This window comes from Urocitellus parryii, chromosome 12, assembly GCF_045843805.1.
Source record: "Urocitellus parryii isolate mUroPar1 chromosome 12, mUroPar1.hap1, whole genome shotgun sequence".
In the NCBI taxonomy this organism is placed as follows: domain Eukaryota; kingdom Metazoa; phylum Chordata; class Mammalia; order Rodentia; family Sciuridae; genus Urocitellus; species Urocitellus parryii.
The window spans coordinates 85598967-85620404 of NC_135542.1; the positions used below are offsets into that span (position 1 = coordinate 85598967).

Here is a 21438-nt window from a genome sequence, read left to right on the forward strand (position 1 = left end):
GGAAAGAAAGGGATTTGAGTGGCCTGGTCTCATCAGAGCCCAGGAAGTCGCAGGGAGTGGATTTCTGCATTAGAATGTTACCTCTGTGCAGTCAGTGTGCACTCAGCGCCCCACGGCTGCCTCTGCATAGCCAAAGGCCATTTCCAGGAGCCTCTGGCCCCGCAGTCACTGGCCTGCTAGTTAATTGCCACACGGACTTCATGACACATGGGCAGATAATATGACATTTTCGGTTTCTGTCACTAGCAAACGCCACAACGTCGCTTGCACTAGTTGCTAAGAAGCTGTCAGAAACCATTAGCAGTTGGCTAAAGTCGCCCTATGGCATTTCCTCATAGCATCAGCAAAACGAGCATAAATCACCCACTGGAGCCTACTGCTATCCTAATGAGGCTGTAAGCTTGTTTATGGACTAGCATCATTTTTATGATTATTTCCACCTTTTCAGTTTGCCTTCATTTGGCGGCAAGAGAAGTCAGCTCCAGGAATGAAGTCACTGCTGACATTTTACAAATGTGGTTCAGAGCTGCTGCCTGCTGCCGTGTGGTCGGCCGGCGGTTCTCCAAGTTTGTTTAGTGATCTTAAAAATAAAAAAAAAAAAAAAAGGAAATAAATCCTCTGGAGACCGCATAGAGGTGACTGTATCAAATTGCAGAGTGAATGGAAATGCTAAAGGTACAATTGACCATTGAGACTCTCCTCTGAGGTCGAGACGTTCCGAGATCAATTTTCAATTTTCGAAAGTGGAAGAGGTTAAACAATTTATTAAAATCTATGAAAGTGTTTGCTTTTAGAATAGTCTGTTTTATTATGCTCTTCTCCTTCCCCATCGTCTCCGTTTCCCTGACTGTGTCGGAAAGGAGCAGGGTTTATTGTTCTAGGCTTTTCTGAACATGCACCAGTATTTACACTGGATTGAAAGCATTTGCTTCCAATGAAAATCTTGTCTTAGATTACAACCCAGCAGTGTAATTTCCCTCCCAGATGGGAGTAAAGTAGCTGTATTTGCCTAAAAACAGTAGGAAGAACAAACTGTGCATTAAGCCAAGGCTGTTTTTGGCTTGAGCTAATGATGTAATAGAAACCTTTTATTCGGGAGAGGTCACTGCCAGGGACTGAAGGGGGTGATCTGGCTCCTGCTTGAAAGGTTTCTCCATTGTATCTACATAAGTCTTCACTTAAAAAATTCTGTTCCTAATGCTTCTGCTTTCATACAGCAGAAATAAACAGGAAAGGTTCTGGTGAGTGTTACACATGGAATGCAGAAAACCTTCCTCCCCTAATGGAGTATATAATTCAGGTGCCCTCAAGGCACGCTTTCAGGAATTCTTTTGCCCGAGGTAATGGGAAGCTAAGGCTGCTTTAAGGCCTTGATTATCTATTGATGCACAAAGCTGGAAAAAAGTCATCTCCACTGGATTATAGTAGATATTTCCATAAATTATCAATGAATTCTCTTCTAGGCAGGCGCTTGGCATTGCTTGCTAAATTAATCTGAAGGGGTTTGAGATGGATAAAAAGGCTATTTTTTTTTTTAAAGGTGGAAAACAATCACGAGAGGTGGGGAAAAACAGTATTGTTAGGTTAGAAGCTTTTCATTTTTAATCAATGATCAAGTCATATATTTCTTTTCCTTGGTTACCTTTTGCATATTGAAAGTGGATTAGCCCATTGAAAATTTAAATGGTGAGGGTTGTTTTCCTTTCTCATGTTTCTTTAATGAATTGTTATTTTATATGGTGAATTGCTTCTCTGTATAAAAAGCCTCTTTAAATACTGGACTTTCAAAGAATTTATTAGGCAAACCCAAGGGGACTTGTCATAAAACACTTGGTTATGCAAATAAAGACTTGGGTAGGCTGGAAGGGAGCATTGATTTAGGGATGAGGTTGTCTGGTCCAGAATGGACCCCAACAGCTCCACATCCAGCCACATGACCTTGAGCCAGTCACCAAACACAGGATTTTCTTCTCTGATGAAGTGATGGCTTTGGGTTGGGAGGTCCTCATGATCTCTTCCAGTAAGAGTCCAGACTGTGAATCTGTGGACCTTTAACAACAGAGATCACTTAAAATACGGCGAAATTATGGATTGTAAACCAATAAAAGTTTAAATTCAGAAGCTGTGCAAAAGTTTGGCATTTGTGGCATATGCTACAATAATAGTAGAAATGTTGACATGAGTTCCTCACCCAACAAAGTTTTCCAACTTCAGCTCAGCTCAAGTCAAGGCAATTGAAAACACATAAAATAAAATAAAAAGTGGGTCACTTTTCTTTTTTTTTTTCTCAAGGGTGGGGGTTGGGTTTCCTGAGGGAGCTATTACAAATAACTGAGTTTTAACATAACTACTGTAGGTAAGACTGGCATAACTGAAATGAAATAGAGAATTCTTTTTGGATGTAGAACCTCAAGAAAAGAAATGGGAAATAGAGAAGTTCATGAAGCCATGTAAATGAATCTGAAGCTAGTTCTTATGTCTAGTCACTGGGAAATCTGTCTTACCACAGTTACCAAGTTCTTTGGACTCTACGGATTCCCCTCCAATAACTTTTTTAACTAAAGGAATGTGCTCTGGGGTGTATTTGTTATCTCTTTTCTAAGACTGGCTCCTGTAGCTCTTCTTTTCTGGACCCAGATCAACCAGTCCATTTCTAAAAGGCAGAGGCATCCATGGAGACCAGGGCCCTAGGTGGCTCACTGGAGGGGGATGTTTGACAGAAGCTTTGATACTTATTAATGTATGGGTTGAGTCCATTATTGTTTTCCCTTTTGACTTTGGTACCAAGACAAAAAAATAATAGCTACTTCCATTTGGATCTTGTGACTTATTTTTGACACTGATTATATGAATGGAAATTTTATATTTTTTCTTATTAAATGTGGCATTATAACAGGAATACTACTTTTTTTTATTTTGTTGCATCACAGAGCCAAAATATATTCTATAAGAAACAGTTTAAATGTTATTAAAAAAAATGGAAAAATAGGATCCAATATAGAAAACTAGATTACCAAGTGACTTCAGGATGCAAAAAATTTAAATCTAGAAGACATTTTAGAAACTGCCTGGATTACTAATGTAATGTAACTCCAACTTAACTATTAATTTAGCATAACTTTATTTGATTTAAATAGTAGTTGTTTTCTAATTTAAAAACCATTTCAGGGGGTTTTCCCTTATAAAACCGGATGCTTTTCCCTAAGAAAAATTCTATTCTATTTGAAGCATTCCTATGTCAAAGTTCTTATATGATGGATTACCTACATTTCCCTGTCCTAGTTTAACCAGTCTTAAGATTGGTGGAAATAGTTGATATCTTAAATGCATCTTCTCACAAGTTGATGTCAATGACTGTATGTGGAATTTGAATACCCAGGCAGCAACAGTTCATGACTACCGCCATATTTAACTCCCTAGTAGAGTTAGACAGTCTCAATGAGTCTCAGCTATGCAGATTGGAATGATTACCATGGCAACAAAGCCACTAAAGAGATTGGCTATTTCTCTCCATTCCCTTTGACCTTTAGCACTGTTCTTTGGAAGAAGTTCTTTAGACCTGATTACTTTTGAGCCTAGGCCTTGTTCTTTCTCTTTTGTCTCGGAAAAAAAAGAAAAGTACCAAAGAAACTATTAATCATTTAAATTGCTCTTTTGGTTTTGTTTATATCCAAAGGCATTCTATTTGAATAAAGCATGTCAAGGTAGCATCAGTCAAAATTTGATTCACTATGTTTGCAGGTGATGGCTTGGACAACAGTGTAGCTTCCCCCAGCACAGGTGACGATGATGACCCTGATAAGGACAAAAAGCGTCACAAAAAGCGTGGCATCTTTCCCAAAGTAGCCACAAATATCATGAGGGCGTGGCTGTTCCAGCATCTAACAGTAAGTGGATTCTAAATGACATATGTAAACTAAATATGGACAATGAACCAGTTTTGATAGAAAAATAAATGATCCCTCTGGACTTGAAATATTTCTTAAATCACTGTGTTCGCACAGTTTTTGCAAAGTGTTAGTACTTGTTTCCTAGTTACGTACCCCACATGAGGAGTTTTCTTTGAAGTTCGCTGTTGCAATTTTGTTAACCTTTGTAAGTTATAAGGTTTAGGAGTTCATGTGCACTTGTGATTTTAAGTGTGTGTGTTAATGTTGTTGCTTTTCTAAAGTGTGACCCTGAAGTATTTAAAAGAAAGTTAGTCAAACCCTAGAGAGAATGACTTAATATCTTCAGTGAATGCTTTAGTGGACCTTTACAGTGAACAGTCCACAAAAATTTAAATCATGTTGCAATGGCAAGATGATCGAATAATTTGATGTTAAGTGGCTTGAGAGCACCAGCTTCCATTACAAAACACTCATGTGAGTCAGAGTTCCCAGTGAAAGTTGTCCCTGCATTTAGAACTGTAAAGGAAAACAGCAATATACAGTCAGCTCTTCCTGTGTAGTCCCTTGTGACTTTTCAAGCAGAGTAACAGTTTATATTGTCTGTGTGAGTATTGCTGTTTTCACTGCAGGAATTCTCCTGGAGATGTGAGAAACTGGAAATTTGGGGCTTTATACCACCAGGGGATTTATTTTGTTTGGGTATTGTTCTGAATGAATTTCAAGTTCAAAATATTTATAATCATAATATTTTGGTGGATATTTTTGTAAGTGCATACGGATTTGATGACATCTGAGGAGGAAGACAAAAATGAAAATTTATGGATAAAATAACATTTTAAAAATCAGCAAAATTGTTGACCTGGGGATTTTCAATATAAGGGACAAGTGATGGATTTAGACAGGCTGTAGCTCAGCTGCATAGATGAATGAATGTTAAAAACTCAACTTTTTTATTCATGTCAGGAGCAAATCCTTTATGTTACTATTTTTAGCCTACTTTGCTTTTCTTAAAGTCATTTCCCATCCCACCCATGACCCCTTAGATATTGAGGTTCATTCTGCATTGTTACAAACATGTCCAGAACCTGTTGACCTCACTCCCTGGCCTGCTTTCTAAGCCATGCTCCTCAGTGAGTTGTCTTGGGACAGGGAGGGAAACCTAGGGGAAGACTGAAGGCCACTTTGGTTCTGCTTCTCTGGATAGAAGTTGAGCCTCCAATAATTCTCAAGGTGTAAATCAATCCTTATGTTCCAGCATTGGTGAATCAAATGAAAACTGAGAGCAGTAGAAGTAAATAATAGTAATAATAATAATGATTCTTTCATTCTCTTCTTCCCACCATGATTCCCAATAGTATCTTGACTATGCTGAGCATTTCTGAATGAACTTGAGGGCTTGGTGAATGCTGGAAGTTAGTCGAGGATTCAGATTGTTTTACCTGTTATAATTTTGGTATCATATGAAGTTCACCTAAAATCTGACTCAGGTACCATTACTCATCTGCCGCTTGTTGCCTGTAGGAAGAAGGTATTCTCAGATCTGCCTCATGCAAGTTTCCTATTGAGGTTTATCAATCACTGTTGAACTTGGGGGAAGGAGGACTAGGGTGTCCAGGTCATGCCATGAAAAACAATAGTATGACATTTAGAGGAAAAGTGGCAATAGGTCAAAGGTACACATGCCAGAATACTATTTCCTCACTATCTAACCTGCTCTTGAGTGAGGGGATTGAATCAGGATGAGCCTGAAGTCACAACCAGACTATTTCTATTTCTTAACCGAACAAGAAAAATGAATGGATTTCTTGAGCCCCATCTCAATCAGCAGGAGTGCTTTGGCTTTACTTGAAACTGAGATGCCCCTGAATAAAATATAATCAAATATTAGTTCATACAGAATCAGGAGAGAGAGAGAGAGAGAGAGAGAGAGAGAGAGAGAGAGAGAGAGAGAGGCAAGTTATTTTAGTCATCTGCCAGATTTTCCGTTTTTCTAAGCTGTACCCTTGCGAAAAACCTTGCAGAGAGCTATGTTACGTTTTTTTTTTTTTTTAAAACAAAACAAAACAAAACAAAAATCCTTTCTAACATTGTGATTATACCTGCATTGCAATGCTTATGTGGACTATGCATTACTGGGGCAATCATAAGAGAAATTATTCATGAGCTGCCTGATTTCTTGAGGCCTGGCTAATTGCCTTCAGTTTCAGAGTCTTTGCTGGCCTGTGTCACTGCCCTGGAAGAGGAAGTCCATTCCTCCATGTCTCTCTGGCTTTCTATGAGTGTTCATAGAAGTTGCCTTGTGGAGTCCATTGGGTATTTCAACCCTCCTTGCCCACGCCAATGCCATCTGCTCAGACAGAAATATTGATAACAGTCTGAAAGAGCTAATTGCTCTCAGAACATCATCTAAAAAACAAGGTAGAGATATGAAATATTCACACCATTCCTTCCCCCAAAGAGAAAAATTCCCTCCCTCCTCTTAATTGCAAGAGCAAATAAATTCCCATTTACAAAGAACACCCTCCCTTTTGTTTTGTTATTCTCCTTAAATGAATGCCTGATCTTCATCGATACATTTTTCATCAAAAGCTCTTTCCAAAACATTCTATGGAATAAAAAATACTATAGATATCAAAGAGGTTTTTCTTGTCATTGTTGTTGATTATCCAGATATAAGTACTGACATCTCATTCTAATCCATTAGTAACTTTATTTCAAGTTCTGAGAGACTTTCAGGGATACATGATTCATTAGGAAGACTGAACGAATTTTAAATAATCACATTATTGCTATGTGATTTTTGCAGTTTATCTAGAAAATTCTTTCTGAAATTTTGCTGGATAATAAAAGAACAATTGAAACTATGGCTAATTAAAACAATAGCGATAACCACTGATTGACAAATTGTAAATGAATCTTTTTTTTTTAATGCCAAAAGGCATACTCTAAAACCTCACATACCTTATTGAAAGCAAATTGCTATTTTTTTTCCTTTTTGAAATAAATGGATCAATCTTTTCATTGAGTTTATTCAGTTAAAAAAAATCTGCCCATGAAAGGGCTTTCAAGCATTTGTGTGGTAGAAGAGTAGAATAGGCCCTGAATAAAAAACCTTTCTGGATTTGCACCCCAGCTGCATGAGAAGAAAAAATGTGCTGGTCTGTAGTTATCCACAGGTAGATTTAATCAGTAGCACATTTTATTACTCCAAAGAGAGAACTGAAAGCTCATTCTTGGATTCGAAGTCTCTAGCAAGCTAAACTGCACATACTTGTGTATAATGAAAACAATAAAAAAAAAGGAAACAAGTTTTAAACTTTGGTGATTATGGAGTAAAAGGAAATTTCAGTGCAGTATATTCCCAGCTTCGACTTAGTTGAACATTTACCAGTGTTGATAAGTAGAGAAGTTCTCTTAAAAGGAAAGATTCCCTGGAATTGAAAAGAATGACTGGCATGATTTAGATAATAAGAGAGAATTCAAAGAAAATAAAAGCATGTATTAATAGAAATGCTTGCATTTGCCTGAAGAGAAATTATTGCAAACAATTAAAAAGTACTTAATATTTGCATATGAGTCACTGTATCGTCACAATCCATTCAGGGACTTAATGTCACATCAAGGTGTGTGTGTGTGTGTGTGTGTGTGTGTGTGTGTGTGTGTGTGGTGTCCCTTCTTGAGGGCGGTATTCCAGTTGTAAACAGCCTACTATGTCATAATACTTAAGCTAGAAGTGCTTTGCATATTACCGGTTTTTCTGCTACATTGTGTCACAAAGAAGTGTATTCAAGGACCTAGTGAAAAATGAGGAAAAGAAATAAATTTAATGTTTAAAGTACAAATCAAAGATCTTTCTTCTTTTTTGTTTGCCTACCCGATCATATTGCAGTTTTCAATATAATCTAAGTGGAGAAGCGGTTAATGTGGTTCTTATTTAAAATATGCAGAGACTATTTTTCTGCATGAAGCCACTGTGTGTGTCTCAGGAATCCTGAAAGTTAGGGGGAGTGGAGATATTTAAAATGTATACCTGCAGATTCAAATGAAAAAAAAAGTATCCAAGAGTTAATATTTGGCATGGACCAATAGGAGAGGGGACCCTGAAGATTAATGGGGGAAGAGGTGATCGAGAAGGTTATTATGGGGAGGCAATCCAGAGATTACTGGGGGAAAGTGATCCAGAAGGTAAAATAATTTTTTATTCACATTTCCTCCAACCCCCCATCTTTTCATTCATCTTGAGGATCCCCTTGGGTTAAATCTGACAATTGAGACAAAGTTTATTTCTAAGTCATACACATATATTTACTATGTGTTTTTGTTTCTTTTCAATTTTTTTTTTTTTGCATGTGAACTTGTAGCCTGGAAAATATTTGTGTGTGTGTGTGTGTGTGTGTGTGTGTGTGTGGCCAAATTTATGTCTTCATTTCTGATTTATAAGACTTTCCTCTATTGTGGATAAAGCCAATGTGAGGGGTTGTAGAATCTTCCAGGTTGAGAATGGCGTTTCCATAGAAACACTATTAGATGAAAAGTGCCCTGCGGGTCCGCCGCTCTAAGGATGGAGTAAATGGAATTGAATTGGGAATTGAATGCTCTAGAAGAGACAGATGTTGTTTCATTGGTTTTGCTTTTGGTAACAAGATCTGTTGGAGACATCTTACTGTCATATCTCTGCCTGCGATTTTGGAAGAATTACTGTCTAACCATTATGAATTATTATGACAATGAAAAAGTAGTTCTAATTGCTGTCTAGCTCACCCATTCTGTCGGTCAAGGTGAGTGAAAGGTCAGAAGGTAGATAGATGGACCTATAGGTGGGCTCACAGGTAGGTACCAGAAGGCATTTTCTCTCCTCCCATTTGCATTTCTCTTTCTGCCCTTCACCTCCACGTTCCGTCAGCTTAAACAGTGAACATTCTTAGTGAATATTCCTTCCCTGATGGCTTTCTTCAGCCACCTGTGTCCCAAAAGATGTGAGGCAGTCCTGAGAAGCTGGTGGGGGCAGAACAGCCACATTGGTGAATTCTTGCCCGAAATGTCTGTCAGAGTAATATAGAGTATTTGAGAAAGGCTGCTCCTTCCTCAAAGTTGTCCTAACCTGCTTTGATTTTCATGTGCCTGAGCCCAGGGAAGTGATGTCTGGAGTTAGTAGGTAACTTTGACCCCTTCTTTAGTATGTGTAATCTGCAGATGTATTTTTATATTAAGATGCTTGAAAACTAGTATAAAGGCAATTTGTCCCCTTTCAGATGTTCATGTACCATATCAAGAAGGAGCTCTTTTAAACATATGAGAGGAGGATCTTTGTCATTATTACTTTTGCCCTTATAAATAGTTGTCATATACCTTCTCCTCTGACCAAAGCTAGTACTTGCTGAAACAATCTCAGGTTTGAAATGATGAGACTCCCTCTCTTCATCTTAAAAAGATCTCTGCTACTTTGAAGATAGCATTTTTCAACTTTGATTAGATAAGGACCCTGACTACTTTTCACCCAAGTGGGAATCATTTGTCTCAGGAGGAAAATGGAACAGACTATTTAATTACTCGAGGGGATTATTGGAATGTCCTAATTCTTCTGTGATATACATCATATAAACTCTGTTTTAATCATGAAGCGGGTGGCTTCCAGATTCTGGGGCAACTGCCTTTTTCTTTTTCTTAGCTAGTTATTGAAATCCTAATGGGATGGGTGATGAATTTTCTTAGGTCAGGTAAACTGAAAAGGCTACAGCTGGAATTCTTCACCCAGAAGAATCGGAGTTAATACTAATGATCATTGTGAATTAGAAGATCAAAGGGGAAGCGTCAGCCTGTTCTCCAAGTTGCTGCCCCAGAGGCCATTAGTGACCTGGCAGAGCTCTCTCCCAGCCTTGAGCACCTCCTACCCCGTGCAGGCCTTTCTTCCCCACTCCCAGTTATGCACCTCTGACCTGGGGTAATTACAGTCCGTTGATGAGGAGGCATTGGGAAAACAATCCAAAGTAAAAACAAAAGTCGAACTTTAAAATTGACAGGACTCTGTGTTTTTTTGGATTGTGATGGAGATTTTTGAGATTTTCATGCTGTCCAATAAATGTTTTTTTTTTTAATTTATTTCACTGATGATGCCTTCTCTATGGGATTATTGTAATGTCTGGCTGGCAATCCTTCTAAAACTTTCCTTTTGTTTCCAGAGCTAAAATAAAAGTACACAATAGTTAGTTTTTCTCATATTCTCCCCCGCCACACACACACACCACCCTTTCCTTTTTTGCAGGACTAGGGATTGAGATCAGAGCTCTGTGCACGGGAAGCAAGCACTCTATCACTAAGCTCTCTGATATACTCTTAATTAGGAGAATTAAATATAAGATTAAGTTTAAAACAAAAGTGCCCACATAAGCACAATTTATTAAGTCTATGGTTTCTGATGCAGAAGACCATTTGAACACTAGCCAGCCATTTATAGACTTTAAAGCATACATCAATATCATGTCTCAGTTTTATTCCAATTAATGACAAAGTTTTTGAAGATAAAATACCAAACTTGATCCACAAGTATGCAACTGCCCCTCCTCAATTGATCTTTCAGATTAAAACTGAAGCACCACATGTTTATGTGTGTAAACATACACATTTAGACATACACATATATCTATATGTGTATACATACATCTATATATACACATATTTATATATACACCCATGTACATGTATGTGTATATATATATATATATATATATATACACACACATTTTAACTAACTCAATCAAATCCTTAGGAATTTTACTTCATCATCATCATCATCATCATCATTGTGTTACTGGGGATTGTACCCAAAGCCTCACACATACTAGGCAAGCACTTTCTCACTGAGCTACATCCCCACCCTTTTTTATATTTAAGAAAGGGTCTTGCTACATTGCCCTAGCTGGCCTCTAATTTTTGATCCTGCTGTATCAGCCTCCTGAGTACTAGGTATTAGAGGTGTGCATCATAAAGCCCAGCTCAAGAACTTTATATCATATAAACCTGATTTTACTTTCTCAGTGTTTATGATTTCTAGAAGATACTTTACCTTAAAGTATGAAGGTTTGAAGGAGAATCAGATGGTTTTGTTTCAGAATGGATTTTAGTGTAGTGTTTGGGGTTGGTTTGGTTGGTTGACTATTTTGCCAGCAGAAGTAAATCACTATGTTATGAAGTGTAGCAAATTTTGACTTAACTGGAGACATCTCCATTACATCTCAGTCTTTCTTACTAAAGTATGAATGTGACTTTGGGGACATGTATATTCCTACATATTTGCATGTATGCATTTTTCAGTAGGACAAATCATCTCTGAACATTGCCATCTCTAACAAGCCTAGGTGGGAAAACTAATCTTTTTAGTTTTTAATTATTTTTTAACTTCTTTTGAGCTCCTACATAGGCATGTTCAGGGCTCTAATTTTTCTTTCTGCTGCTGAAGCCACATGCTAAGGGGCTACCAAACATATGTCTGTTGCAGGAATCACAAAAACTTTCTGGCCATGGACAAAGCTTACATGTCATATGCACAATGCAATGATGTTTCAAAAACAATTTTGTTGATGCTCCAAGGTAATACAAATGATAGTGATTGTGTAGATTCACATTGAAATGATTGCTGGTGATGAGAGTGCTGGTGGTTCAGTGTTGCTTGCACCTATGTTTGCAGAGCACTGAGCTTGGTGCAGATGGCATGGTCAGTGGACTTGATACTTCAGGGTATCAAGAATAGAGAAGAGCTCTCAAGAACTAAAATAGGACAACTCATTTTGGTGGGCCAGTCGAGAGCTTCTGGAAGCAAAATATAGCTGACAGGGTTGTGCCTTGCAGTTTTTTAATTTTTAAAGACAAAAATTTTAAGTTCTTGTTTTTCTCGCCATTGCAAAACATGTTCAGGCAGCCAATTATAGCCCAATGATCATGGCTTTCAATTCAAAGTATATTGCTCTATCTAAAGAAAAGTTAGACCCTAAATATTTAACTCAATGTTATAACTGTCAATATCCTAAGTTAGTTGATACTTAAAGGATACAAATGACTTTGTTTTACATTTTTTGAAATATTCTGAAATAGAGATCTTTGGTAACTATTTGAATCTAAATGTTCTGCTGGCATTATCTTTTCAGAAAAAAAAATTATGAGACAATGTATGTGCCCTTCAAATCTGTTGGTGTCTTTGCTTTTCAGTTTTTAATATTCTGTGGTTGAGCTGGGCATGGTGTTGTATGTCTGTATCCCAACTGCTTGAAAGACTGAGGCTGGGGATGGCAAGTTTGAGGCCAGCCTGGGCAACTTAGTGAGACCCTGTCTCAAATAAAAAGAGATAAGGATGTAATTCAGTGATAGTGCATACCTGGGTTCAATCACCAGCACCACCAAAAAAAAAAAAAATGAAAAAGAAAAAGAAAAGAAAACCTGTGATCAGTTTATCTATTTTTACATTAACTTTGTCACTAGTATCCCTGAGTACCCAAGGGCTCTCAGTTGTCCTATGACATAGGGGGCCCCGAGAATTTGGCGTCCCAGGAAGTTTTGAGAGGTTTAGAGGCCAGGAGGTATACTTTGTTCACGTGAATGTTTATTCTAAAAAAAAAAATGATCACATATATTTTTTCCATTGCAGTTTAAAGAAGTTTAGGAACAATTCTTACTACCACCTAAAATGAGCCAGTTTCCAACTCTCTAAGGGAGAAGCTCTACAGATATGATTTGACCTCATTTAAAAAAAAAAAGAAACAGGATTAATTCTTGCCTACAAAATGTTATTTTTATCATTTGTTTAGACAGCAATTTAATAATTGCTTGGCTATTTTGATATTGGATCATTTTATCTTTTTAGCAGCTGAAGAAAAAATTGATCAAAAGGCTAAATAAAATCATGAGTATCTCAGTGGTGCTTTATAGATGAATTTTTTTCACATACATTTGACTCTGAAAATAAACCTGTGAGGTAGGCAGGATGAAAAAAAAAATGAAGTATAAAGAACTTAATGGTTTTTCTCAAGGTCAAAAGCTATGAACTGGCTGAGCTCAAACTTAAATTTCCATGTGCTTTTGCCTCACCAACACAGGACAAATCAAATCACATTGTGGGAGTTTGAGGTGTAATTATAATCTCTTGCTACAGCTATCTTAACAATAATAATAATAATAATAATAATAATTATTATTATTATTATTAGTTAAAAATTTGAAATTTTTGGCATAAAACCTCAGAATGCAATCTAATGGTTTACTGGCAACTAAGATTTTTTTTTTTTCTTTTCTGGATTCTTTTCTCCAAAATGTCAAATATCTGCCCTTCTAAAAGACAAAACTACGGCTATCGATAGTTTACAATAATCTTAATTATTTCTGAATTGTTAGAATTTCAAATTTGAGACACTATTTAACTATTCCTCCTTCCTGACAGAAATATGTAAATCTCTACCCATGTCTATTACTAACAATGTCTGATGGTGGTTTGGGGTTGAAGGATCTTTCTTTATGCAAATCCTAACTAAACCTAACACAGAATTTAGCTCCTTGAGGATTTTTTTTTTTTTTGCCTGTCACGTGGCCAGGACGCCAAAGAGCTATGTCTTTAATTTGCTTTATGGAGATAGAAGAAACTGCTTATGCAGCCCCGATTACTCTTGAACCTACAATCCAACTGTCGCTTCTCAGCAAAGAAGGCTGCTAAACCCTGGAGAATTAAGCCGCCGCTCTGGGGTATGACACTGAGGTCTGATCATTTTAAAGCTAGTAATAACCAGAATCCTAAAATTCTTATGAATAAAATGTAATTTTAGTAATGTTTCCATAAACAGTGGTAATGGTGGCATTTTAGTAGGCAGTGACATTAGTCACATCGAAATTGCACCACATTGGCTTTTAAATTACTCCACCTGTCTGTGTGAATAGAATTTTCAGTGTAAAAGCAGAGAGACAGCTGCTGCTAATGTCTCCTTCTCCCCGTGCAGATAATGCTGGCAAATCTACATGCATAAAGGACTGGTTTGTGATGTAAAACGGTACCTGACCCCGCTGGCTCCTGAGCTACAAAGCAATACCTTTAATTACCAGTGGCTGTGTTTAGTTGTTGATATAAAAATGTCAGCTTCCAGGAGTGTAACCTCAGGTTCACTCCCTCTAGTAATGTCACACGCTGTACACTCTCTTGCTTCCACCCACATCCGTACTGCGATGGGTAAGCATTTATCTTGATGTGTTTCAGAAACATGCCCAGTATTAATACTTAAAAGGAAAACACCTAATACTGCATGAACTTGATGGATGATCTTTTCATTCGAGAACTTTTACAGATTAGTGGAATCTGGTTCCCTCTTGCTAGCTAGAAGAGAAATATGGCACAATGTTTATACCTTCAAAGGGCTTACTGTTATTCTTCTAATACAAATGCACGTCCTTATGTGAGGGGGGTGGCAAGCATTTCATAGCGAAGGAATGGGAAAGCATAGAAGGGCTGCAGAATATCACATTTTTTTCCCTATGTGCTTATACTTCCTGTTGATAGATGATGAAGTTGACTTTCTGGAGAAGGCTATTTATCCTTAGTTTTTTTTGGTTATGGTTGACTGTAGCAGCTCCATTGAAATGAGAATGACCCAGGCAGGAGGATCCTCTTGTTCGAGATAGATGCCTGATGCCAACAATGCATTTGGTGAAATGGTAAATAGGAGATATACGTGTCTGGCTCATTTGCAGGCATTCTTTTTGACTTCTTTCACACAACTGGTGTTTTCGTGTTTAATTTAACAAGGAATGAGTAGTAAATGAAAGCTGCTGCCTGAAATCCCACTGTGAGCGTGTTTTGCACTTGGCTCCCCAGTGACAAGGCAATTTGTGAAATTATGTGATGGAGTAATTAGATGAAGCCAGGGCTCCTGATTGTTGCCATGCATATGTGGCGAGGGTTTGTTGGGAAAGAGGGAGGGGGAGCAAAAAATAGATTATTACCCTGGCAAGTTGGCTCAAAGCTTCTTCATTTATTTGTAAACAGAATATTTAGTGACCGCATAGGAAGTAGCTGTAATCACCAGCTCATAAAGAAACCACAGCAGAGCTTTTGGATTTTTGCAGAGTGCTCATGTAAAATTTAAGCTGGGAGGCAGAGTCCCTGTTAATGTAATTAGGATCTAATTTACCACCCTTTGCACACAGATGTAATAATGTCTAGATATTTATTCTATCTTTAAGCACGTTACATATACCTCAGTGCAGCCGTTACTGAACAGAAACAGGTGTGAGCACTTTCCTAATTCGTTTTCACACTGTAAACACATAGCAATTTAAGGGAAATATTTACCAAAAACGAGGGGAAGGAATGTCTGCAAATGAGGCAGTAATGGACAGTTGCCCTTTATGTACTGATGGATTTCTCAATGGTTAAGTAAATTAAAGCAAATGCTAGAAAAATCAATAGGCCAGCATAGTCTTGGTTTTGCCTCATAGACTTCAGGACAGAATGACAGATGTGGTGTCTATGACCCATTTAAGTATTAATGCTTGAAAAACTGCTTCTGCATGCAAGGTAGTAGGCTTAGAAACATTCTGCTATATTAAATTATAGACAATAATATTTTTAAGTATATGTGGAATTTATACGTTTCAGTTAGGTTGTTCTTATGTGTTACATTTATACTGGAAGATTAGTTGCTTAGTTGTTGCAATAGCACCATAAATCAGATTTGAATGTTCCCGCATGGAAACATCTTCATAAGGCAGTAGTTGGAAGGTGAAGATGATGTATTTTGAGCTGATGTGTATGTTGAAGTAAATATGCTCAATAACACTCTATGTGGAAACCAAATTAAATTTAATTAAGGTGTAGATGCTCAGAGCCTTTGGAAAAATCTGTAAAATAACATTCAAATGTGGCATTGTAATTCAGTTACTCTCCAGGGCTACACTTGCTATATTTTACGTTTGAACTAACACGGGTAACATGTCACATAGGTTGACTGTCACACACGGTGTGTGGAGTTTTCAGGCTGGTTTATAGTTCCAAGTGGTAAGTGTTAATCTCCAAGAACAAGAAGACAGGTTGGTAACAATGCAGAGTAGTAGTTTTCCCACCCATTGGTCACATTTCCAAAAATTTAAGCCAACTTTAAGAGAAATCGATTAAAAATAGTCAAAATATTGTTTTGTTGACTACTGAGACAGGAAGACAAGAAGAGAAGCAAGCCCAAGCATACTCAAACCTTAGAGACCAAAGCTGGTTTTTAAAGCTAAAATAAGATGTAAGGATGAAGTTATGATTCTGGTAATCTGAAGACAAGGTGCCTTGTGTTGGGGGAGAATTAGAGGTAGGCTGGCTGTAAGTGTCCTGTTTATCTTTGTGTCCTGCCTAAACTTAAGCAGTAATCATTCAACTTCCTTCTTTGCTCATGATAAAGCAGACATGTTCCCTTCTGCCTCTGGGTATTGAAAACCAGCATGTAAAGATGATATTGTGATAAATCAGAATCATTGGAATCTTTGCTGGGTTGGTATAATGGAGGGAAGTAGAAGGATTGTTTACTTTTCAAGCAATCAAGAAGCTATTTCTGGATTTTTATTATCATACAGCATAACATTTATATTTATAATATTCCTCTGAATTTGTATCATGAAATTTCACAGCGTGCTTATTTGGAGATTTAATGGAGGTGTAAAGAGTAACTTTGAAAATATGGAAGTCTACCACCTAAAAAAATCTGAAAATGGAAATTATGACAGAATTGAAGATTGTTTGGCTTCTTCCAAAGCTATGCTCTTTAAACTTTAGCATGCATTCAGATTCCCTGAGAATCTTTTTTAAGATGTACATTATGATTCCAAGGGATGGGGCTTGAGATTTTGTATTTCTAATAAGTTCCCTGGGGGGCTGATACTGCTGGTCCACAGAGCACACTTGGCCTAGCAAGGATCTGAGGAACACAAGCAACATGACAAATATCAAATAGAAAGATGGTTGCTTTTCTCCATCTTTGATTTTTATAAATTTTTCCTCTGATTTTTAAAACTTAATCCATTTGTTTTCATCCTATAAGTCGGACTCAAGTGTTCTGCTTTCCCTCTGCCAACTTTCAGTTCTTTCTCAGAATATCAAAGACCTTTTGTTGGTCTCCAAATACCCCCCAAATTTCTGATAAACCAAGGAATCACAGAAATACACATTCTGGGCCTGTGGACAGTGCACTTGTGTGTTCAGGGTGGGTGGAAAGGTCATGCTGGGGGTCGAGTGACACAGAGGAGGGTCCCATTCTCCCTAGCAGGCTTCAGTGCTCTGGTGACAGTGTACTGAGATGGACATTTTCATGGAGGGCGGGCAGGGTGTGCAGTAGCTGTGCTAACACCAGAGTTCCTGCTCTGGTCCTAGAGCTCTGACAGTTGTCAGTAAGCAGTAACAGTATCCATAAGCACAGAAACAGTACATGCATTGGAAGGAGAAATGAGTTTGTTGCCTGGACCTCTTAACACCTTGTGTTCTCCATGAAATCCTATAATATTTCTACTGCCTTGTGTACTGCCATGGACACGGTCTATCTCGATTTTTTTTTTTTTTTTTTTTTTTTAGCATTCTGGAAAGGAAATTTGTTTTCAAAAGTGAACATCTGAAAAGTGTATTCCCTCTAGTTTGGCTAAGATCTAAGGAATTATGATAAGTAGTGCGTATCTATTAATCATTGCTTAGCAGGTAAATTCTCTCACTCGTTAAGAGTTCATGAATGTAGTTTCTTGAAATTAGGTCATTTATTTTGGTCTAAGTCATTGAGGATCAAAGGTCATAAGGAATCCAAAAGCCATTAGTCAGGGTTCTTTTCTGGACCCCTTAGATGTCATTGTACGAGTCACCCATGGCAGCCTGGGCCTGGCCTGCTGTCAGGGAGCTGGCAGGGTGCCTACTTTATTTCCAGTTTGCATAGATAAAAAGCAGAGCAGCTACTCTTGGAATCACTATAAAAATAAGCTTACATAAAATCTCCATTTGAAATACAGTATGTGTGTGCCCCTGCATGCTTTCTCTCAGGGTAACCATGGGACCTAGAAATCAAAATTAGGGAGAGAGGCATTCATTTGGTAGCACTGTGGATTACCCTTTGTTTTGGTGCAGGCATTTATAATTCATTGTAGGTTTAGTGAAGACCAGATTCTCATAAAGAATTGTAATGACAAAACAAGCATTTTAATTTGCTAGTCTAAAATAAAAATAAAGACATCATTTTCACCATTATGTGTGTGTGTATGTGTGTGTGTGTGTGTGTGTGTGTGTGTGTATACATGCATGTTGCCCTCCCCTTGAGGGAAGATTGAGGTATGTTTGGCAGCAATGACTTTTTGTGTATCAGAGGGAGTGGGCAAGAGATTTAGTCCAGTCCACTCATTTACGTCCTCCATGGAGCCCTGTGCGTCTCAGGTCCATGCCTTGAAGTGAAAACATCATCAGTTACCAAGACAACAGGTGTCCAGGACTTACTCCTTGAAAGGTATTCTATTGGACCAGATACCACGAGCACTCAGCAACATTCATCACTTGAGTGTTCAAGAGAGGCTGAAGAAGCGCTGGGGTGAATTTCCAAAAAAATCCATATTTTGAATTTTAAAAAAAATCAGACCTAAAAGTAAGTATCCTATTTGATCTAAAGAAGGCTACCAATCATTATTCATTAATTTGCATGGGATTCTACAATGAATTATTGTATTCCCATTTTACAGATGACGGAAGTAGAACAGAAAAGATTGAAGATCTAAGAAAAATCTCAAGTGTACAATAAGATAGGGGCTGGAAAGAAAAAATTCAGGGCCATCACTTTCAACCTCCTAGAGTGTTCTACTTCATACCCTGACATTTAAAATTATGACTTGTTATTGTTCTTGAAATTGCCTTGCATACACAGTTGACTGATATGACAATAGAAGTCCATATGACCTCACAGGGTCCTAGCTTTGCCCCAGCTATTCAAGAGTGATCATGACAGCTCTGTGGTCAACCCAGGGCTGTGGGTCCCCTGCATAGGTCCTGTGTTGTCCCTAGAAGCCTCTGATACCTATATTACAGCAAGAGCAAGTTTACGTTTGGGGTGTGTGTGTGTGTGTGTGTGTGTGTGTGTGTGTGTGTTGGCAGGAATTACATACTGTCAGTAGGAGCCCATATCTAGGAATATTTTGTTTTTGGTTTGTGGGGAGACAGCTAGAATATTCACCATGATGTGACAACCTAAATCCCACCACATAGCAGGAAAAGGCAACTTTCAAACACACTCTGTTATTTTTTCCTACCATAAATTATGGTTAAACTTAGGCCATTGAATTCCAACATAAATGGGTCATTAAAGTTTTTCTTCCCCCCATGGAAGTTTCAGTGCTTTTTGAGAGACCACTGTGTATAAGAAACTATGTACGTTGGGAGCTTCCTAAGACCTTTGAAGAAGGTCTTGGTGCAGTGCGTAGAAGGAACTGGAGTTAGAACAGCTATGCAACAGCTATTACAGGCCCGGCAAGAAGATTGTGCTTGTGGCCATGTAGAGAGTTGGGTGGTGGAAGATATCTTAAAGGTAAATTTGGCACCTCGCCACTGAAAACATTCAGCTACCTCCACTGAAACTGGACATGTGTAAGGAGTTTTGGATCCAAAGAGTGCTCAGGGAGAAAAAGAGGAAGTCAGGGACAGACTTTGGGTGCTGCATACTTTTGAAATCTGGAGTTAAAAAAAAAAAACCTAGAAAAAAGAGATGGAGGAGCAGTCAGGGAGGTATTTGGTCAAATGTGGAGGCAAGGTACCCCGATTTCTGGAATGCCCTCCTGGTACAATATCATGAAAGTTGAAGAATCCATTCCTCAGAATGAATCCAATATGGCCCCAAACTGACTGTCAGCTCAGGGCAGCACCATGAACCCAGAAGCTCCAACCAGCATCTCAGGAGTCACCCTGAAGGTGCCCTGTCTGTTCCCTTCACGGGGACTTATTTGCTCACTCCCTATCTCCCGACAATTTCTTCCTGCTGAATATTTTTCCATTCTCATTCCCATGGTCACTGCCTTAGGTCAGGCTTCGAAGTCTCCTCCTTTCTCAGTTCCCCCCTCAACCTCTCTGCTTCTAACATTGATGCCTCATTTTACCATCTCCAAGGATTTTCTGAAACACAACTTGACCAAGTCTCCCCCTACTTAAAATCCTCGGGATCTCCCTTGAGCTCCCAAGATACAAGCTAAACATTCTTGGCATGTGGTTTGAGAGTCCTTTGAAGTCTGACACTGATCCACTGAGAGCCCAGGCTCCTGCCTTGCCTTTTCCACACATGCTTCCACACTGTGTGCAGACAAGTCTGAGGCTTCCAGCTACCTACAGGTGCTGCCTGCCCTGGCATTCTGTGCACCCTCACATGCTGGTCCCTTGTCTGGGATTGTCACTTCCATGACCCATTCTCCACTTGACACTTCCCTCCATATCCTTCACAGCTTATCTTAACTGTCACTGCTTGGGGAAGCCATTCCTAGTCCTCCCAGGAGAGAGGAAATGGCCCTGGCCACCAGATCCATAATGCCTTGAGGAGATTCTGACAGAGTTCTTATCTGTGCATTTAAAAGCTGCCTTCCTAGTTGAGTTTAGGACCTAATCTTTCATCTCTATTTCAGCAGAACCATATTATAGATGCTTGATAATATTTACTGACCAAACGAATGAGTCAAGTTTCAAAACAAAACTGACCAAACCCTGGAAGTTTGTTATAAAGTAGAAGTTCTGGGGAAAATTCTGGTATAGGGATTAGAATATCATCCCAGTGACCTTTCTTTTTTTGCTCACAATCAACAAACTGACTTTTTATTTGACTGTCTCCACACTAGTTCATTATCTTCTGCTCTGGCTTGAATGTTTGTCATCTCCAAAACTCAACATTGAAATTTAATTGTTGGGCTAGGGCAGTAGCTGAGTGGTAGAGTGCCTGCCTAGCATGCATGAGGCACTGGGTTCTATTCTCAGCACTGCATATAAATAAATAAAGGTCCATTGACAACTAGTGTGTGTATGTATGTATATATATATATATATATATATATATATATATATATATATATATATATAAAGAAATTTAATTGTCATTGTAGTGTTAAGAGATGGGGCCCCTGAGAAGTGATTAGGCCTTTCAAAGAGCTGTTTTAGGCATTTGGAGGAGAAAGAAGAAGTTGTTTTATGAGGTGTACAGGTGATTCTGCAGTGAAAGCAGCAAGAATAGACACTTGTAATTGCTTTAGATGGAAAAATTTGTTCAAAAGTTTGGAAAAGGTTGGACAAGAACTTCAGGCTATGGTAATAAGAAGAAGTTTTACTTTTTTCTTTCTTTTTAATATTTAGAAGAAGGTAAATTTGAATCTGTTTACACACAGAATTGAATTCAGCCATCTTTTATTTTATTTTTTATTTTTTGGGGGGAGTATAGGGGATTGAACTCAGGGGCACTCAACCACTGAGCCACATTCTATTTTGTATTTTATTTAGAAACAGGATCTCACTGAGTGGCTTAGCACCTCACTTTTTGTTGACACT

The 21438-nt window shown here is 38.2% G+C and overlaps 1 protein-coding gene across 1 annotated transcript in view; it reads left to right on the top strand.

Moving 5' to 3' along the window:
• Meis1 (Meis homeobox 1) overlaps positions 1 to 21438 on the top strand; it is a 134713-nt gene that overhangs the window by 71247 nt on the left and 42028 nt on the right. Inside the window, exon 8 of the mRNA XM_026387194.2 lies at positions 3742 to 3887. Coding sequence (XP_026242979.1) covers positions 3742 to 3887 — 146 coding nt within the window. The remainder of the gene's footprint in view (positions 1 to 3741; positions 3888 to 21438) is intronic.